We start from the raw sequence: 18,496 nt of genomic DNA on the forward strand, positions 1-18,496 counted from the left end.
TGCTGTGTAGGTGCTCACATATTTGTTAAGCAAATGCTAAGGTGGACATCATTGTAATACAATAGGGAATACTTTGGCATCAGGGGATCTTGTATACCAGAGAGCAGCATTAAGCAACTGGGCAGAGGAAAGGAGGGAGCCAGGAGGTTACAAAGCTTTGTAACTTTCTCTGGATTCATGTGGTGACAAGTGTCTTCTGTTATTGGAAATCATTTTGATTTGAGGCTATTAGAAGGAATAAAGTACTCTGTAGGAGTCAGGAAAGTCTAGTGCCTGGTTTCTCAGTTGAAAGGAAATAGCCCAGGTGGCTAAAGATTCTTGTTTATTTTGCAATAGATTTATCTCTGTTCTGCTTAACCCTTATCTTTTCCTGCAGAATAATCTGTTTACCACTTCTCAGGTTTATAATCCTTTCTAGGGCCAGGGGCATTCCACTCTTTCTCACTTCAGATTTGGAAATGCACATCTTTCATTTAAAACAGAAAATACTGCCACACCAAAATGGAACGTGCTTGGCATACTCCTAAGGCAAATGAGACCGCACATGAATTTCACTAACATGTAAAAAACAGGGAAGGAGCTTGAAGAATGGTAAACCCAGGTACTACTTTATATCGCCTTTCTCTTAATTTTCTTCAGCTTCCTCTTTTTCTCTTTTCATCAGGTCTTCATTTTTATTTTTCCTTATCAATAAAAGGTCCACAGAAACTCCAAAGAGGCAAATTGGTAGGGAGGAAATGTAACAAGTCCATTCTTCTTTTTGCTTCTGGTCCGGTGGGGAGTGAAGCCCTTATCTCAGTGGGGTTAACTACCCCAGAGGCCTGTCATTCACCCCCAGGAAGCATTTCCCAATTCTGCCCGCAAAACCTCCTACCACTCCTCCTACTCTCTCAGCTGCTAGGAAATCCTGGAGCAGTCTTTGCCCTGGAGCCGCTTGTGTTGTTAATAATCAGCGATTGAGTTGAGTTGAATCAACACATAACTAAAGTGCACACTTCAGGGGCCTCGCCGCATACCCCGGGGTTGCTGGCTTCCGCTGCAGGCCAGCGGCGAGGCCGCCTCCAGCACCAGCTCGCTCGCCAGAGATTTGCCCAGAGACGCTGGGCACAACTTGTTTGCCTGAAAATTGAGAGTGGGATGGGCCCATGGGCCTCATCCCAGGGGCTCTGTGCGAGAGAGAAGGGAGGCCGTGCTGCAGTTTGAGGGCGCTGTTCCTGGGAACCGCGAAGTGGGCAATGCTTGGAGAGGTTGGATTTCTTGCAGGGCCGCCGTCACCACGCGCAAGGACACAGTGACGCCTCCCCTCTCCCCCAGTCTCACTCTCCGACCCCCACCCCCACCCCCACTCCAGCCTGTTGCTTCTTCCGCGGCTCCAGGTCGGTTTTTCCCGGCGACTCTAGTGTGACTTCCAAACTCCTAGGCTGCGACTCACCTCGCCATTAGCCCCCGCCTCCCGCCTGCTGCCCTCGGGCCCCAGGGAGCCTCCAGCACCCTGATCGTCGCCTGCGAAGTGCATTCGGGGGCAGCAGATCGCAGGTCCTGCAGGGGGCGGGGGCAGCTAGCGGCGATGAAGCCGTCTTGGCTGCAGTGCCGCAAAGTCACCGGCGCCGGAGGGCTCGGGGGACCCCTGCCCGGGTCCTCCCAGGCTCGGGGAGCCGGCCCGGCCCGCAGGGCGTACGTGGCCCCGGGTCCGCGGAGCGCCCTCGGGGGCCGCGGCTGCCGCGCGCTTTCCTCGGGCGGTGGCGGCGAGTACAAGACCCACTTCGCGGCCTCGGTGGCGGACCCCGATGGGTTCTGGGGCAAAGCCGCGGAGCAGATCAGCTGGTACAAGCCCTGGACCAAAACGCTGGAGAACAGACACCCTTCCACCAGCTGGTGAGTGACTACTTTGCCCACCCCGATCTCTGGCCGCGACGTTCCCTGCACGGGGAACCTGGAGTTCTATTAGGGGTGGAAATCGAGACTGGAGATGTGTGCTCAGACCCTTCAGTTTGTGTTTAATTTCAGTTTCACAGCTTTCTTGCCTACTCTTGAGGAAGTCGGTTATCTATTGTGAGTCCAGTTTCCTGTAGACAGTTTACCTGTATGGCAGGGCTCTGCGCGGCACTGGGGTGTTAAACTGATTAAATCAAGGGCCTGTCTCCAGGAACAGCACAGCCTAACATGGGAGAAAGCCATGTAAACAAATGCAAGCACTCTATTAAACTAGGGACATATGGCTAAGTAGCCGTGGGAAGAAGGGGATAGTCATTCAGTAAATTCACACCCAAGTAGGGTTGGGTGGGTATGTCTTCTCAAAGTCCTCAAGTACCTAAGTCTTAAAGACCAGGAGCTGGAAATCAGGTTGAAATTGGACTGCTTCTGATTGTGTTAGCTGAAGAGGTGGGAGAGGGGCTGTCAGTCAGGGCTGGGTCGGAAGGGTTTTATGTGTCATGGCCAGGAGCTCCGTAGCCCTGTTCTGTGTGTGAAGCTGGAGTATGGGAGTGCCCAGAAAGAATGCAGATAGAGGCCAGGTGTTGCTAGAAATCATGGTAGGAGCAAAGGCTTTTCTTCTAGAGCGGCAATTATAAGTAGTTATAAACATTTTTTTATATTACAACAGTCAGAGATACTTTATAGAATAAACACCAACTTGCTAGAATAGTAAGGGTGAGACACAGACTGTGAGAAGTGAGAGTGGTGATTAACTTTTGGGACATGCGCCGCACTGGTATGACTGTGGTTGCTCTCCTCTGCCAGCCATTAGGGAGCAATGTTTCCTGAAAGAGTTTTAGTAGCACTGCAAGAAGGTTTCCCATTTCCAAGTTCCCAGCAGTGAGATGGGCAAAAGGACATGGTCAGGTTTGCATCTGACAAATGTCTCCTTGTTGAAGGCGGGGAACCTGGAGTGGGGAAGGGTAAGTGGACCAGGGCAGATCTGTGTTGCCACCCTACCCTGTCCTGTCCTGTTTGAAAATGTTTGCATGGTTTTCCCTTTAGAATCTGAGGGCCTTTCCTCTTCCAGTTCTTATTTTGACGGTAGTGTTTGACTCATCCTCTTTTACATGCCTGGCAATGACCTATACACCAATGAGTAATACGTGGCCCCGCTTTTTGGGAATCATGATGATTGAGAGCTGGAACCAGAATATTGGGTTTGAGTCCTGGCTTTTGCAGTTACTGGCTGTGTGTTCCCAGGCATGTTACTTAATCTCTCTGTGCTTCAATTTTCATATATATAAATGTAGAAATAGTATGAGGATTAACTAAATAAAGAGTTAAGACCCTGACTTGAATGAAATAGACCAGGGGTCCTCAAACTACAGCCCGCGGGCCACATGCAAATACAAATATTGTATTTGTTCCCGTTTTGTTTTTTTACTTCAAAATAAGATATGTGCAGTGTGCATAGGAATTTGTTCATAGTTTTATTTTAAACTATAGTCCAGCCCTCCAACGGTCTGAGGGACAGTGAACTGGCTCTCCCGTTTAAAAAGTTTGAGGACCCCTGAAATAGACCCTGTAAAAGTTAAAGGAAGAATAGGTATTTTGCACTCATACCATAATTATTTTAGGAATGTTTAAGAAACATTCTAGTGTTTCTTAGATCAAAACACAGATTATTTCCTCCCCTAAGAGTGTGTTCTCAAAGTTCTGTCATAACGCATGGTACTGAAATGATTTATGTGACCATCTCTTCCATAACAGTGCAAAGAACTCAAGAAGTCACTGGGACAGTCCAAACAAAAACAAGGGCCAAACATAAGGCAGTGGCCAAGCATACATGGAGGAGAAAGGACGACAACTGAATGATGTTATTTAGTCAAATAATATTATTCTAACACTACTATTCAGTCAAACACTACTGAAAAAACAGAGTCTTGAGGAAATCTTTAAAAGTGGTTCACAATGAATAATAAGGATTAGATGTGAGAAGAGGGGAGGACCATTCCAGACTATGAAAACAGCATTGGCAAAGGCCTTGAGTTATATAATAGCTCAGTAAATTCTATAAAACTGAAAGCAGGCTAATGTGGCTGAGGCTTAAGGAATGACAGGAAAATTATCAAGAAATGGAAGAAGAGAGCCATATTCCTAGTGGTCTAAGGAGTCATGTTAAGGATTTGAACATTTTTTTTTCCTCTCACATAACACATGTCATATAATGTGATTAAAACATGAGTGTCCTACTCTTTTTGCACTAGAACAAGGCAGCTTTTAGTTCAACCCTGTTACCAGACTAAATGGGTCTATTTGAGCACATTAAAGTGCAATCAAACACAAGAGGAGTTTGCAGCCAAGAAAGTAAAGTATTAGTTGAGGAAATGGTGCCAAGCTTGGAGTCTCAGGTAAACTAATGTTCAAAGATCTGGCTCCCCAATGGCTTCCAGGGCATGGGTGATATAGGGGAAAAATCATTAATCATGGTGGTTAAAGGAGTTGGGATCCTGGTTCTACTGATTGGCGGGGACCAGGAAAGGGAGGAAGCGATCATTGTGTCAGGTGCTGATGTTCTGCCTGGTTTCCTGAGGCTGTGGTCCAGTTAGGATAGGGTCTTTCTGCGTTCATGGGCCTGGGACTGAAACTCAATGAAGTCAAGATGCTATCTTTACTTTGAAGGAAACTCTGTTTTGTGGTCAACAGACCTGAGGCTTTGCTCTTAAGACACATTAATACTGAACAGAATGTGATGTCCTAAGGACTTAATGATTAAGGAAGGGAGTGGACTTGGACAGAAAGGAGAAAAGTTTAAAGGAGAAAGGATCATGGAGTTTCTGTGAAGTTACAACCCCAGCTCTGCCACTTACCTTGGGCCTTCTTCAACATTTTCATAATGTTAGTATCAATTTCTTAGGATTGTGTCGGGGAAGGGAGCTTATAAAATGTCCAGGACTGTGCCTGGCACACAGTACTGGGTATTAATGTCTTTAGACTATGGGAGAGATAGTCTCATAAGCTGATGTGGTTCAGAAAGTTTTCAGAGAAATGGTAGCTTTTGAACTGATCATAAAGCGGGACTTAAGGAAAAAAAAATTTTTTTTTTAATCTGGGGAACAAACATGGCAAAGGCATGGAGCTATGAAAGAACCAAGTGTGCTTGGAGTATATATAGTATACCAAAACAGTTAGCTTGTAGTGGTTATTTTGAATTACTGGTAATGGAATTCAGAAGGTAGTTTCAGGATGGTTTAAGAAGACTCAGAAAGCATGCTAAGGCATTTGCATTCACCCTCAGGCTGTAAGTCACAATCTGACAGACTGCAGATAGGTTTTGTTTGATCCAGATGCTGGATATTTTTTGTTTGTTTATAAAAATTAGTTATCAGTATTTAAACATTGGAAGATCTCATCTAAAATTTAAATTTCCTTTAACAAGTCACATTTTGGACTTCTGAAAAGAAAACAAAAAGCGGACCATCTGTCAGCAGTGGGTCAGCATTTTTTGGTAACACTTGGCTGGAACTGAGTAGCTGCTGTTCCAGGCAAAATTAGACATAGTGACTGGCTGGCTGGGGTTCAGGGAAGAAAAGAAGTTGTGATCACTGCAAGAATATGAGTCAAAAGTCAAAGTGGAGGAATTGATTGAGAAATTAAAGATAATCAGTTGAAAATGTAAGAGGGAATTGATGTAGAATTTTGGTTTTGACTATAAATTGCAAAGAGATGAGAGTTAAAGCCTGGTGGATGTTGAGTGTAGGGAGACAAAGAGGAGGAAAAATACTGTGGAATGGTTGGGACTTGTTCAAAGAAGTAGAAGCAAGAGCAGGGTATTTTTGTGTCATGGAGTATGAGAAAGAGGAGAGGTAAAAGAAGGGGAAGTCCATAGAGGTCATGGGCTCTAGAGTTGTTTTGAGGCTATTGAGGATTGAAAGATCAGTTTTGACTCAGAAATCATCAGTGACTTTTAATAATGTGATATCAATGGAGAGATGAAGGCTAAAGCCAGAACAGTGCATTTCAGAGTGAACTGATGATAGGTAAACACATGGATGTATTTGACAGTGACCTAAGGGAAATAGAATAAGAGATTGTGAAGGTGCCCAGGTTCCCTAAAAGATAGTTTCCTCACTCTCTTTACTTTTCTCCTCTGCCCCATTTAGGAGAAACCCATGTCCAAAGGCAGAAGTGAGAAAAAATCTGTGAAACAGGAATAAAGGGAATTTTGCTTATTTGAAACTATTCCTCATCAGCAGGGCTCCCTGTTTTTGCAAGTTGAACTTTGTGGCTTATTATTATATTTTTCTTTAGATACTAGAAGTTCATGAAAGAAACAAGATGGACGTTTAAAAGATGGAATAAAGAACGACTCAGCAGATCTATATGCTCCTGTTATAGCTATTCAGCTAGATAGCTAAACATTTGATTGTGAGATTGACAGGGAAGAAGAGACCGTGAGAAAGGGGTGAAATAATATTTGTTCAATTATTCTAAGGTTGCCAGGCAACATGTTGGTAAGTTGTTCAGAGGGGAAAACTTCTTTATCTTGTACTTGGAACTTTTCTATGAGTTTGACATTGTTTAAAAGGAAAAAAAATAAATAAAATATAATGTGAATTTTATATAACCAGAAGTAATTTAATTCCCCTACTGAATTTTGGTTCTTTGGCAAACAATTACTCAGGCACATTCAACTGTTAGGGAAATTCAGTCTTTTTTAAAGCCTTAGTAAGATTCTGAGAAATTCCTTTATATGTTTCAGATTTTATATAGTTATATTTAATTCTTTTGAAGGTCAGAGTTTTATCTAAGGATGAAGACTTGCCCCTTTTTGACAAACTCTAGCAGCGGTTCTCAACCTGTGGGTTGCGACCATCGGAAAACACATATAGCATATCAGATATTTACATTACAATTCATAACAGTAGCAAAATTACAGTTATGAATTAGCAACGAAAATAATTTTATGGTTGGGGGTCACCACAACATGAGGAACTGTATTAAAGGTTCGTGACATTAGGAAGGTTGAGAACCACTGCAGGAAATGAATTTATTCATAATATTATGTACAGTATAGGTATATCTAAACTTAAACATAACATTATTATATTTTTAGAAGACACATGGTCAGCGTGAAAATGACCTGTTGGAAATACACTACTCATCAAAAAGAACAGTTGTAAAAGACGGGCCTCATTTTGTTTCTGAAGGTCAGCAGCTTTTTGCTCTGCTGTATCTAATTTTCTCAGCCTGTCCTGCAACTGAGCCTTCAGGACAGAACAGAGCGAACTGCAGGAATGCTGCAATTACATAAGCAAGGGTGGATTGCCTGACAAAGGCCACAATCAATGGACAATGGAAATTCAAGCAGCTGCTACCAATCCACGACCAGGTGTGGGGGAAAGTCAAGCTCTGAGCACCTCCTGGAAGGTGGCTTACTTTTCCTTTGTTCATGCCACATACTGTCATTGAGAAAGAAATCCAGTGGTTCCAGTCATTTCCTCCCTCTCCTCCTCTTCCTCTTTCTTAAAAAAGAAATAAAATAAAATTCCACTTTCATAAGCAAAAAGCAGCAACTTCATGAAGGAGAGCATTACTTTTCAGTGTGGTGTTACATTTGCAAGAGAAACGTGTGGGAAACCAAGGCATCTTTGTGAATATATATATATATATAAATGTTGTAGTAACCTCTTAAAATTATGGTTTTAGGAAGCATATCTGAACGTGGAACTCAACTTCTTGATCTAAACTATGCGGATAGAGAACTTGTTATAAAAGGTTTAATTGTATTTGCTTTCACTGGCATTGTGGCTAACGGATGTAAGAGAGAGTGTACTAATGTAGCAAGGAGAGGTACTATTATAATATCTAGGGAAGTTGAAGTTGAAGTTTTGAGTTTGAAATAGTCCAGTTGACAGCTTAGAATAGCTAAAAAAGAACTCTTTCAAATTCTAAGTTAGAGTTTCATTTATGACTTTTAAGTATTAAATAGTGAATTTTATTAATTTAAAATACAAATTGCTCTAAGTGGGAGAAGAGCAACTAGTCTTGTAGGTGTTTGACTTCAGAGCTAACTCTGGACAATCGGAGCACTTTCTCCTTAGGTTTTGATGTTAGAATAACATCTCCCAAGTATAATCTTTCAAGATTTCTCTCCTAAATGGATACATCAGTTAAGTAAAATAAACGGGAAGATTAAGAATAAAGACAGAATGCTAAGTATCTTCTGTGGACATGACCAATATAGGTATTTGCAAAAAAAATTTAGTATGATAGATTGATTTAAAAAAAAAAATTAGGAGCTGGAGGAACATAAAATCGGTATTATTGACTATTAGCTAAATAACTAAGTGAAAGTATTGGAGCTTAGAAAAGTCTACTTTTGCACTAATCTCACTTTGCTTTCTCTACACTTTTTCTTATTTTTATAGAGCTTCATTGATTCTCAATTGAGAGTTAAGTGCTTTTCTAACCACAAATGCCCTGACTTAGCCTTCCTCACAACTCTCCCCTTATCCAGGCTGAATGAAGTTTGCCACTATTATTACCAATGGAAATTTGTCAGATAGCCTGTTTTGGTGAGTGAAGAAAAAGGTTGAGGATCATTTTTTGTGGAGAAAATCTGATGTGTTGGTTAAAATGTTGGCTCCACTCTTTGAATTGCACCTTGCCTCAAATAATCATAAAATAGGATTATAAAATTCGGGTTGTGACGGGTATTATTGTTCAGCAATATCTGTTCTCCTCTACTTCTGAGCACAGGAGAAGAGAGAATTTCCCCACATCAGCATGGTTATGTGATTAGCTTAGCTATGGCCCTTAGAGGAATAAGGCGTGTCAGTGCTTCAATGCTTAGTGCCCTCCATTCTGTCACAGTCATTATGGAAGCACGTGTAGCAGAGAAGTAGTCTGGATTGCTGAGCAGAAATGCATAGATGGCAATGCTTTGGGAGTCCACTTGAACCCGCAGTGAAGCATAAGTGAGAAATGAACATAGTTTTTTCAAGTTACAGAAAGTTTGTGGTTATTATTGTAGTGAATCCAATTGTCCTTATTGATTGAGAAGAAATAACAACTCTATAGGATATTTAAAGTGATTAAGTGTGCTAATAATGTACAGAAGTAGCATCTAGCATATAGTTAAAAGAGCTAAGCTTTATTTGTATCCATGCTATGAACCAGGTACAATGCTAAATGCTTTAATTTATTTAATACTTATAACAACCTTGCCAGTTTTTATTCTCATGTAATAGGGGTAAAAATAGAGATGCAGAGACTTTAGGCTATTTGCCTAAGCTCATAAAACTATTGAATAGCAGATCTAAGATTTCAACCCAGGCAGCCTGAATTTAGTATCTAGATTCTATCTAAGTACTACATTATATTGTGCTATAACAATAGCCTCAGTTAATTTTAGTTTTTCTTTCTTTTCTTACCCCTTCTCCATTGAAACCACTAAAAGCAACTTAAAAAATCCAGATCTACATCTTAGTAACATTTGGAAAATATCACTATTAAATATAGAATAAGAGGTTTATGTGTATGTTTTTTTGGAGGGAGGGGGGAAATTATATTTTATATACAAAATATTTAAAATATGTACAATAGTCCCAAAGGTAAGGGGAGGGGAGGAAGGCTTTATACTAATTATTACCTACTTTAGAAATATTTCCTGGACAGTAGAAAACAATATTATTCTCCTCTAGTAAAAATGCTCTGTTGGCCCTAACCGGTTTGGCTCAGTGGATGGAGCATCAGCCTGTGGACTGAAGGGTCCCAGGTTCGATTCCAGTCAAGGGCATGTACCTTGGTTGTGGGCACATCCCCAGTAGGGAGTGTGCAGGAGGCAGCTGATCGATGTTTCTCTCTCATCAATGTTTCTAACTCTCTATCATTCTCCCTTCCTCTCTGTAAAAAATCAATAAAGTATATTTTAAAAAATGCTCTGTTGGTTTTTTGGCTTAAGGAAAATGTGTAATGACCACATTATTCATTGCTTACAGTATACGTTAATATTATTGTTATGGGAACATGGTGATAAATAACCTAATTAACTCATCTACTTATGAATATTTGAAATTTTTCCTTTCTTCCAATCTGCTAATAAAATAAAATATTAGAACTTGTTGAATTTTATAATTATGGAAGTTAATGAGTTTGTTTATTTTTTAATGCATTCACATATAATATTCTTTCCTGTTTTTCTTTAATGGCTTTTCATCTTGATTCTAGTGCAGGTGGACAGGATTATTTATATATGTTCAGTGCAGAGATGAGTTTCTTAGGAATTATATTGCATACAGCTTTCTTAGTTTGAATATGAACAGCTCATTTTTTTGAAATTCAGTGTAAGGACAATGAGTTGCGGGCTCTCTCACTTTCCTGTATTGCCGTTGAGTGTTCAGGAGGTCAGCCACAAAAGACTTGGTACATTTACAGAATCTGTACTGGATTAGGGAGGATACTTGTATGTGATTATTCTCTAGCTGATGACTGAGCTATTCCTTTCCTTAAAGATGATGCCTTGTCTCTCAATAATGATTATGACAACAACAGTAACAACCATGGCAATGATAATAGCAGTTACTGATTATTGGGCACTTGCTCTGGGTTAGGCCTTATACTAACATTATATAAGCATATTTCTTTCAATTCTCCCAACACCTTATCAGATAAAAATGCATTTTTATAGCTGTGTTAACTAAAACACATGTTGAATAATGGTGGACTTAATTTTTTAACCTAGTTGGGACACATCATATAGCTTAATTTCTGTATTTAGTTGTAACTACACTTTTAACTTCTGTCTGGTGTCATATGACTGTTTAGATGTCAGGACCTAGAAGGTCCAGAAGAATGAGAACAATGTAAGGATTCTAAAAATGTTTGATCAGAGATGTAACTTCCCTTCTCCTCATTTGTTGTTTATGTTTCTATGTGTCTTCTACCCTCCTCTCATTTTAGAGGAATATATCTTCATTGTTTTCCCAGAGTCAACTTGCACATGTCTTCTTGACAAATGCCTCTTTTGTAAAAAGCACATCACCTTGAATCTTATTTCCCTTTAAGCTAGTTTGGCAAAGAATGCTCAGTACGCATCTCCATGTTGTCACTATACATCCACTGTAAATGCTCACGTTCCACAGTGCTTTGGTCTTACCAGTAACTTAACAAGTCACCACGAGGTCATGGAAGGGCAGTGATCAGTCACCTCTGTTATCTCTATAGTGGAATGCACATAACTGTGTATATCAATTGAATTGATTTTAAAACTTTAACATATCCAGATTAACCTTTTTTTAAAAAAAATATTTTTTATTGATTTCAGAGAGGAAGGGAGAGGGGGAGAGAGATAGAAACATCAATGATGAGAGAGAATCATTGATCAGCTACCGCCTGCATGACCCCTACTGGGGATTAAGCCCACAACCCAGGCATGTGACCTGACCTGGAATCAAAACCTGACCTCCTGGTTTATAGGTCTATGTTCAGATTAACCTTCTTAATCCATTTCCTTAATCTTGATTTGTACATAAATTGCATCTTATTACTTGAATTATCCATCCTTCCAGAACCCAAAATGACCCATGAATAAAAGCATCCAAGGGTTGGAAATTCTCTTTATCTTCATGGCTCTAAGTTTTATTATAAGGCAATTGGATCCCTTTGCTCCTTTTTAGCTAATTTATATTTAAGTTGTAGTAGAGAATATTTTACATTGGCATAGGTTCTTAGTCATCAAGCCAAAGACACTTATATTGCAAGGAGGGAAATACTTTACTTCTGTGGTACAGACCAAGTACCCATATGAGTATTGATTGGAAACGTTGTCTCTTTGGCACATCTCAGACTCTAAGAATTTCAGATTTAAGAGCTGGATCAATATCATGTTACTAGATTGTTATTGTGTAGTACATATGTTAACCAAATATATCAAATTTTATTGATAAAAGTGATAAAAGAAAGACAAATATATGATTTCACTTATATGTTGGATCTAAAAATGAATCAAACCAAACCAAAACAAAAAAACACACACAAGTTTACAGATACAGAGAACTGATTGGTGATTGCCAGAGAGGAAGAGGGATCTGGGCTGGGTGAATTGGCTGAAGGGATCAAAAGGTTCAAACTTCTAATTAAAAAATAAACTAGAGGCCCGGTGCACAAAAATGTGTGCGCTCGGGGGGGGGGCGGAGGGGGGTCCCTCAGCCTGGCCTGTGCCCTCTCGAAGTCTGGGACCCCTCGGGAGATAACGACCTGCTGGCTTAGGCCTGCTCCTGGGTGGCAGAGGGCAGGCCTAATTCCTAGGTGCAGCCCCTGGTCGGGCTCAGAGCAGGGCTGATTGGGGAGTTGGGGCGCCACCCCTTGTCACACACAGAGCAGGGTCAATCAGGGGGTTGGGGAGCTCCCCCTGTCATGCACAGAGCAGGGCCAATCAGGGGGTTGAGGAGCTCCCCCTTGTCACGCATAGAGCAGGGCCGATCAGGGGGTTGAGGAGCTCCCCCCTGTCACTCACAGAGTAGGGCGGATAGGGGAGGTTATGGCTCTACCCCGTCACACACAGAGCAGGGCCCATGGGGGGGGGGTTGGGGTGCCGCACCCCATCACACACAGAGCTGCAGGGCGATCAGGGTGTTGGGGAGCTACCCCCTATCAGGCAAAGAGCAGGGCTGATCAGGGGGTTGGGGCGCCTTCCCCTGTCAGGAACAGAGCAGGGCGGATAGGGAGGTTGTGGCCCCGCCCCCTGTCACACACAGAGCCGCAGGGCGATCAGGAGGTTTGGTCGCTGCCCCCTGTCACGCTGATCCCAGTGCTGGGAGGCATATTACCCTTTTACTATATAGGATAGAGACCTGGTGCATGGGTGGGGGCCGGCTGTTTTGCCCTGAAGGGAATCCTGGATCAGGGTGGGGGTCCCCACTGGGGTGCCTGGCCAGCCTGGATGAGGGGATGATGGCTGTTTGCAGCTGGTCACACCCCCTTCAGGCTGGGGGTCCCCACTGGGGTTCCTGGCCAGTCTGGGTGAGGGGCTGAGGGCCGTTTTCAGGCTGGCGGGTGACTGAAGCTCCCAAGCTCTCCTTTTTTTCTTTTCTTTTTTTATTCTGGGCCAGCTTTAGCTCTGAGGCTTGGCTCCAGCTCTGAGGCCTCGGCTGCTGAAAGCAGGTATCTGGTTTGTTTGGGTTCTATAATTGTAACACTGTTGCGGTCCTGCTCACTCCAGCTCTGAGATCCCGGCTGGCTGAAAGCAGGGATCTGCGTTTGTTCTATAATTGAAACAATGTTGCGGTCCTGCTGGCTGAAGCCCTGCTGGCTGAAAACAGGTTTCTGGGGTTTTGTTTAGCTTCTATATTTGTAACAATGTTTCCTAAAACTGCAAGCTCAGAGGCCGACAAGGCAGGCGGGGAACGTTGGCTTCCTCCATCACTGAAGCAAGCAAGCCTCCTGTTTGATTCAAGCTGCCTGACTGCCGGCCGCCATCTTGGCTGGCATTTAATTTGCCTATCGACCTGATTAGCCAATGGGAAGGGTAGCGGAGGTACGGCTAATTACCATGTTTCTCTATTATTAGATAGGATAAGTCATGGGAATGTAATATATAACATGATGTTCATATTTGAAAGTTGCTAAGAGAGTGAATCTTAAAAGTCCTCATCACAAGAAAGAAAATTGTAAGGAGGTATGATGATGGATAGTAACTAGATTTATTGTGGTGATGATTTAGCAATTATACAAATATTAAATCATTATATTTCACACCTGAAACTAATATAATATTATATGTAAATTGTTCTTCAATGAAAAAAGAAAAAAATGGGTTAGCAATCTGATAATAAAAATATTATTTATTTTAGGACACATTTAGGTACTGCCACAAATGACAACACTCTTAATATTTATGTTATTTGGAATAAAAGCTGATTTTATTCTGATAAAAGCTTGAATTTAAAAAATGTATATATAAAGCTGAATTTATTGTCAGTTTAAAATGTTGGGTCTTAATTGTTCAAGGTCTTGTACATATGTCTACTATAAACATCTCATTATTTAAATAGTTCAAAAGCTGTTTGAAATATGACTGTAATTATAGGCTTAGTGGATATAATTTGATAAAAATTGTATCTTAATTTAATGAAGTTATAAAAGGATTAATGTTCATGTTAAGATAAATTTTATATTAATATATTATTTAATATTTAATATAAAATTTATAATTAATAAAATACCTTTAATCAGGAAGATTTGCTTTTTCTTACTAAGTATCTAGTTAGTTGAAAAACTGTATTTTATGGAAATAATAATACTGTTGCATTAAAATCTCTTAAATCCTCAAGGCTGATCTTACTCTATATGTATATGTTTGTGTGTGTGTGCATATGTGTGTGTTTGTGTGTTAAGGTGTTATAGGAGACAAAATATATTATTATGATAATAATAACTACAATAATATCCCTTACCATAGTTTTTAACTTTTCAAGAACATACTTCCTTTAAAAATTTTTATTTTTATTTTTTTATTTTTAATCCTTTCCTGAGGATATGTTTTTATTGATTTATAGAGAAAGGAAGTGAGAGAGAAACATTAATGTGAGAGCAAAACATCAATCAGTTGCCTCCAGTAAGCACCCTGACCAGGAATCAAACCCTTGACCTTTTGGTGTATGGATAATACTCTAACCAACTGATCCACACTGGCCAGGGCACGAACATAGTTTCTTAAAGAAGAATTTAGGAAGGGTTAAGTAACTTGCTTGTGTTCACTTGGCATGCAGGTGGCAGATCTGGCATGAAAAGCCAGACCTGTTAGACTTCGGAGTGCATAATCTTCCAATTGTGTCACATTTCCTCTCTAATCCTGTAATTAATACCTCTCATAATACCGGTGTTACAGATTTAAAGTCAAGTCATGTGCATACATACATACATGCATATCTATTTGTTGACCTGTTATATTTATAAAAATAAAGTTTTTTTGGTTCGAAAATGTATTCATTCATTAACTTATTTGTTCCCTCATTTATTCTTTCCTTCTTTCTCTTGTTCATTCAGCAAATGTTTATTAAATGTCTTCTGTGAGCCAGGCACTAATCCAGGCATTGAATGAGAGTGACAGTGTATAACTTTGAAGAACAATGTCATACATCAAAGGAAAAACGTGTTTCTGCTTGTAATAACATAGTTTTCATTTACCTGCTTAATAAAAGAAGAGTAATCATGAGTGGTATGGACCATTTAGTTGGTGAACAGCAGCCGTTCTCTAACTAATGAATCCTTTAACAGATAAAAGACTCCACCAATTTAATTTTATCCCTTTGTGTAGCCTCTCATTTTTCTCTTAGATGAGGAAAAGACAAGTAAGAAACAAAAAGAGAATAAAAGAAACAAAAAGAGAATAAAAATAGATAATGAACTTTTGGATATTTGAGCAGGCTTCACTGTATTCAAGTTTCAAATTATTGAATGTTAATGGAAAATTATTTATTTACAAATATGTAGATAGTAGGCGAGTTAGCAAAGAGAACAAAGATGTAGTTTGTGACATTGTTCTCAGATTATTTTGAGGATAAAGCTAGGAAAAATGGCATAATACATTTTTTGTCTACTTTCCTTAACATTTTTAATTTATGCTTAATAATATCTAGTTAGTTATGTTAGGTTTATCTTTGTAGGTATGTCTATGTTATGTTTGTACCTGTGTGTCAGGCTGTTTTGGTGAGAGGTGAAGGTTGGAATTCTGATGAAAGATATAGTGTATTTTAATTAAAAGAGCAGAGATTTTATAAAGATAAGGTTTGAGACCTAGGTTTGATTAATTACTTTTCATTGATATTTCTTTATTCAAAAATAATTCTGATTGAAATTTGGGTTTATGTTTTGTTTCACAAAGAAGTATTATTTTACATTTTATTTAAACTTAGAAAAGCCAAAATAGATGGAAAAAGCAGCTGTAGTTCAATATCAAAATATATCCTCAGTATATATCTCGGTATATTTCCCTTCAATCTTTCATTTCTTTCCTTTAATATTTTTATTTTGGAATAATTACAGACTCACAAGAAGTTGCAAAAGTAGAGATCTTTTGTACTCATCACTCAGCTTTCCCCAAGAGTAACATCTTATATAACCATAGCACCTTATCAAAACCAAACTTGATATTGTCAATACAATTCACTAGACTACAACTCTTGTTCAGATTTACCATTTTTTGTAGGCACTCATATTTTTGCCTGTGTACATGTTTGTCTTTCTAAAAAATCTATAATTTATGCATGTTTGTTATTCTGGGCTTTATTTTTCTTCTTACAGAAAAATCCTATATAATAAAGAGGCAATATGCAAATTAACCCTCACACCCTCACAAGATGGCTGCCTATGACCAGGCCGGCAGGGGGTTTAGTGAGGGACGACCAAATGACTGAACAAGCAGGCTGCGTGGGGCGACCGGGCCGGCAGGGGGGTTAGAGAGGGACGACCAAACAACTGAACAGCAGGCTGTGTGGGGAGATCAGGCCGGCAAGGGGGGCAGTTAGGTGTGATCAGGCAGGCAGCCAGGTGAGCGATTAGGAGCCAGTGTTCCAGGATTGTGAGAGGGATGTCCGACTGCCGGTTTAGGCCCATTCCCTGGGATCAGGCCTAAACCGGCAGTCAGACATCCCCTAAGAAGTCCCAGATTGGAGAGGATGCAGGCTGGGCTAAGGGGACCCCCCGCCCTCGTGCGCAAATTTCGTGTACTGGGCCTCTAGTATAATTATATTACCTATACTACTTGATATCTCATTTTTTTCAGTTATAGTAAGTTGTGATTTTTCCATTCCTCTATTCCAGTGGTTGGCAAACTCATTAGTCAACAGAGCCAAATATCAACAGTACTTCTTCAAAATAGACTCACCCAGGCTGAAAACCAACTTCTGCACATGGGCCACAAAGTTTCAATCGCACTGTACGCGCGCCCGCACGTGGTATTTTGTGGAAGAGCCACACTCAAGGGGCCAAAGAGCCGCATGTGGCTCGCGAGCCGCAGTTTGCCGACCACAACTCTATTCTATTTCATGATTTTCAATGTATGCAGAATATTTTAACATATTGTTTGGTAAATGTAAAATTATTTCACAGTCCCATTATGTTGATATTTAAGTGGTTTCTCTGTTTGTGCTATTATGAACAGGCAGATACACTTGCATCTTTGGACAGAATTCCAAAGATTTCTCTCTCTCTGTCTGTTTGCCTCTTCCTATTTCTTTCTTTTCTTCCTTCCTACTGAAGAATTGTTAGATTGCTGAGTCAAAGAGAATTTATATACTTTCTGATGTACTTTGTCAAAGTTTTTCTCAGAACAGATTAATATTGTGAATAAGGTCCCACAGCCTTTTCCCTTAGGAAATATGTAGAGAATAAATAAAGGTAATAATTTAGTGGACACTGAATACTAGGCTCTGTAAAATCTCAACATTGTGTCATATTTGCTTCAGACCTTTTTATTTAAGCAATAAAACAAAATTGATGCTCCCTTTGTATTTTCCTCAATTACATAGTCTTTATAGAAACAATCTTTGAAGAATTTTAAAGGCTCAATGGGAAAAACAATTTCTTCTTCGATATTCTTAAATGATTGATTGTGTTCCTCCTCTTTAATAAGAGCTTGTATTAAACACCTGTCTGTGGACATGAGCTGTGTTGTGCAGAATGAGTTAATAAATGTGGTGTTGGCCTTTTGGGACCCTCAGCGGCAGACGAGTTTCATCAGAACAGAAGTGTGCCATAAGGCATGAGTTACAGCCTTAAAGAGAAATAAGTGGACAGCTAAGACAAAGATGTAATATGGAAACAGAAAAATATGCAGTCCTAAAGTCCTAAGGTTTAGAGCATGTTAGTTTCAATCTTGACATATTTCTCCCCTCTCTTCTTTCCTTTTCTCCTTGACCAGAGTGAGATAACACCATGTCAGAAAATTGGCTTCCTCCTCCCTGCATGGTGCTGGGCTGCAATCTCTTCTCCTCTCTCCCCATCGCCCGTTCATTTTTGTTCTTTCTCCATCACTTCATTATTATTATCATCAGTATTAAGTGCTGACAGACATGCATCTTCTCTTCTCTCCAACAAATACCAGTTGACAATGGAGAATGTGCCTCCTCTTCTGCCCCCTCCTGGTTCTCTGGATAGCTTCACGGTTTGCAGGGTTACCTTCTTGGGCCTCTGTGGACATCCTGGTCTGTAGGTGTGGTTTTCTGAGAATCTGCCCTGATTTGGAGTTTGTTTCCGTATCATGACTTATTTTTGAATTCATTCCTGAGGACTACTGCCCCTAAGAGTGTGTTAGTGCTCTCTTGAAAGGGACTGTCTAATGAAGTTTACTTTCCTTGAAAATGTACTTTTACGTGTATATGCATTTAGGATTATATTTAAATTTTAATAAATTTAAGCTTGAAATTTAAAGGTGTTTTGATCTTATCTTTTACATTGACCTTTAGTAGTAATTTAATTAATTATAATTTTATCTTTTTTTAAAAAAAATATATTTTATTGATTTTTTACAGAGAGGAAGGGAGAGAGAGATAGAGAGTTAGAAACATCGATGAGA

At 40.0% G+C, this 18,496-nt stretch overlaps 1 protein-coding gene across 3 annotated transcripts in view; it reads left to right on the top strand.

The window, feature by feature from the left end:
* Positions 1–842: 842 nt before the first annotated feature.
* The window catches only part of ACSS3 (acyl-CoA synthetase short chain family member 3), a 151,477-nt gene continuing 133,823 nt past the window's right edge, over positions 843–18,496 (top strand). For 2 of the 3 annotated variants that reach the window (XM_006083970.3, XM_006083969.3), the window contains exon 1: positions 846–1,875. In XM_006083970.3, the coding sequence (XP_006084032.1) occupies positions 1,568–1,875 (308 nt within the window). In that variant the 5' untranslated portion in view covers positions 846–1,567. Of the gene's footprint in view, positions 1,876–18,496 lie in introns of all 3 variants that reach the window. The other variant, XM_023749760.1, reaches the window with a different exon arrangement.

Source organism: Myotis lucifugus, unplaced genomic scaffold (genome assembly GCF_000147115.1).
Source record: "Myotis lucifugus unplaced genomic scaffold, Myoluc2.0 scaffold_9, whole genome shotgun sequence".
Classification (NCBI taxonomy): Eukaryota; Metazoa; Chordata; class Mammalia; order Chiroptera; family Vespertilionidae; genus Myotis; species Myotis lucifugus.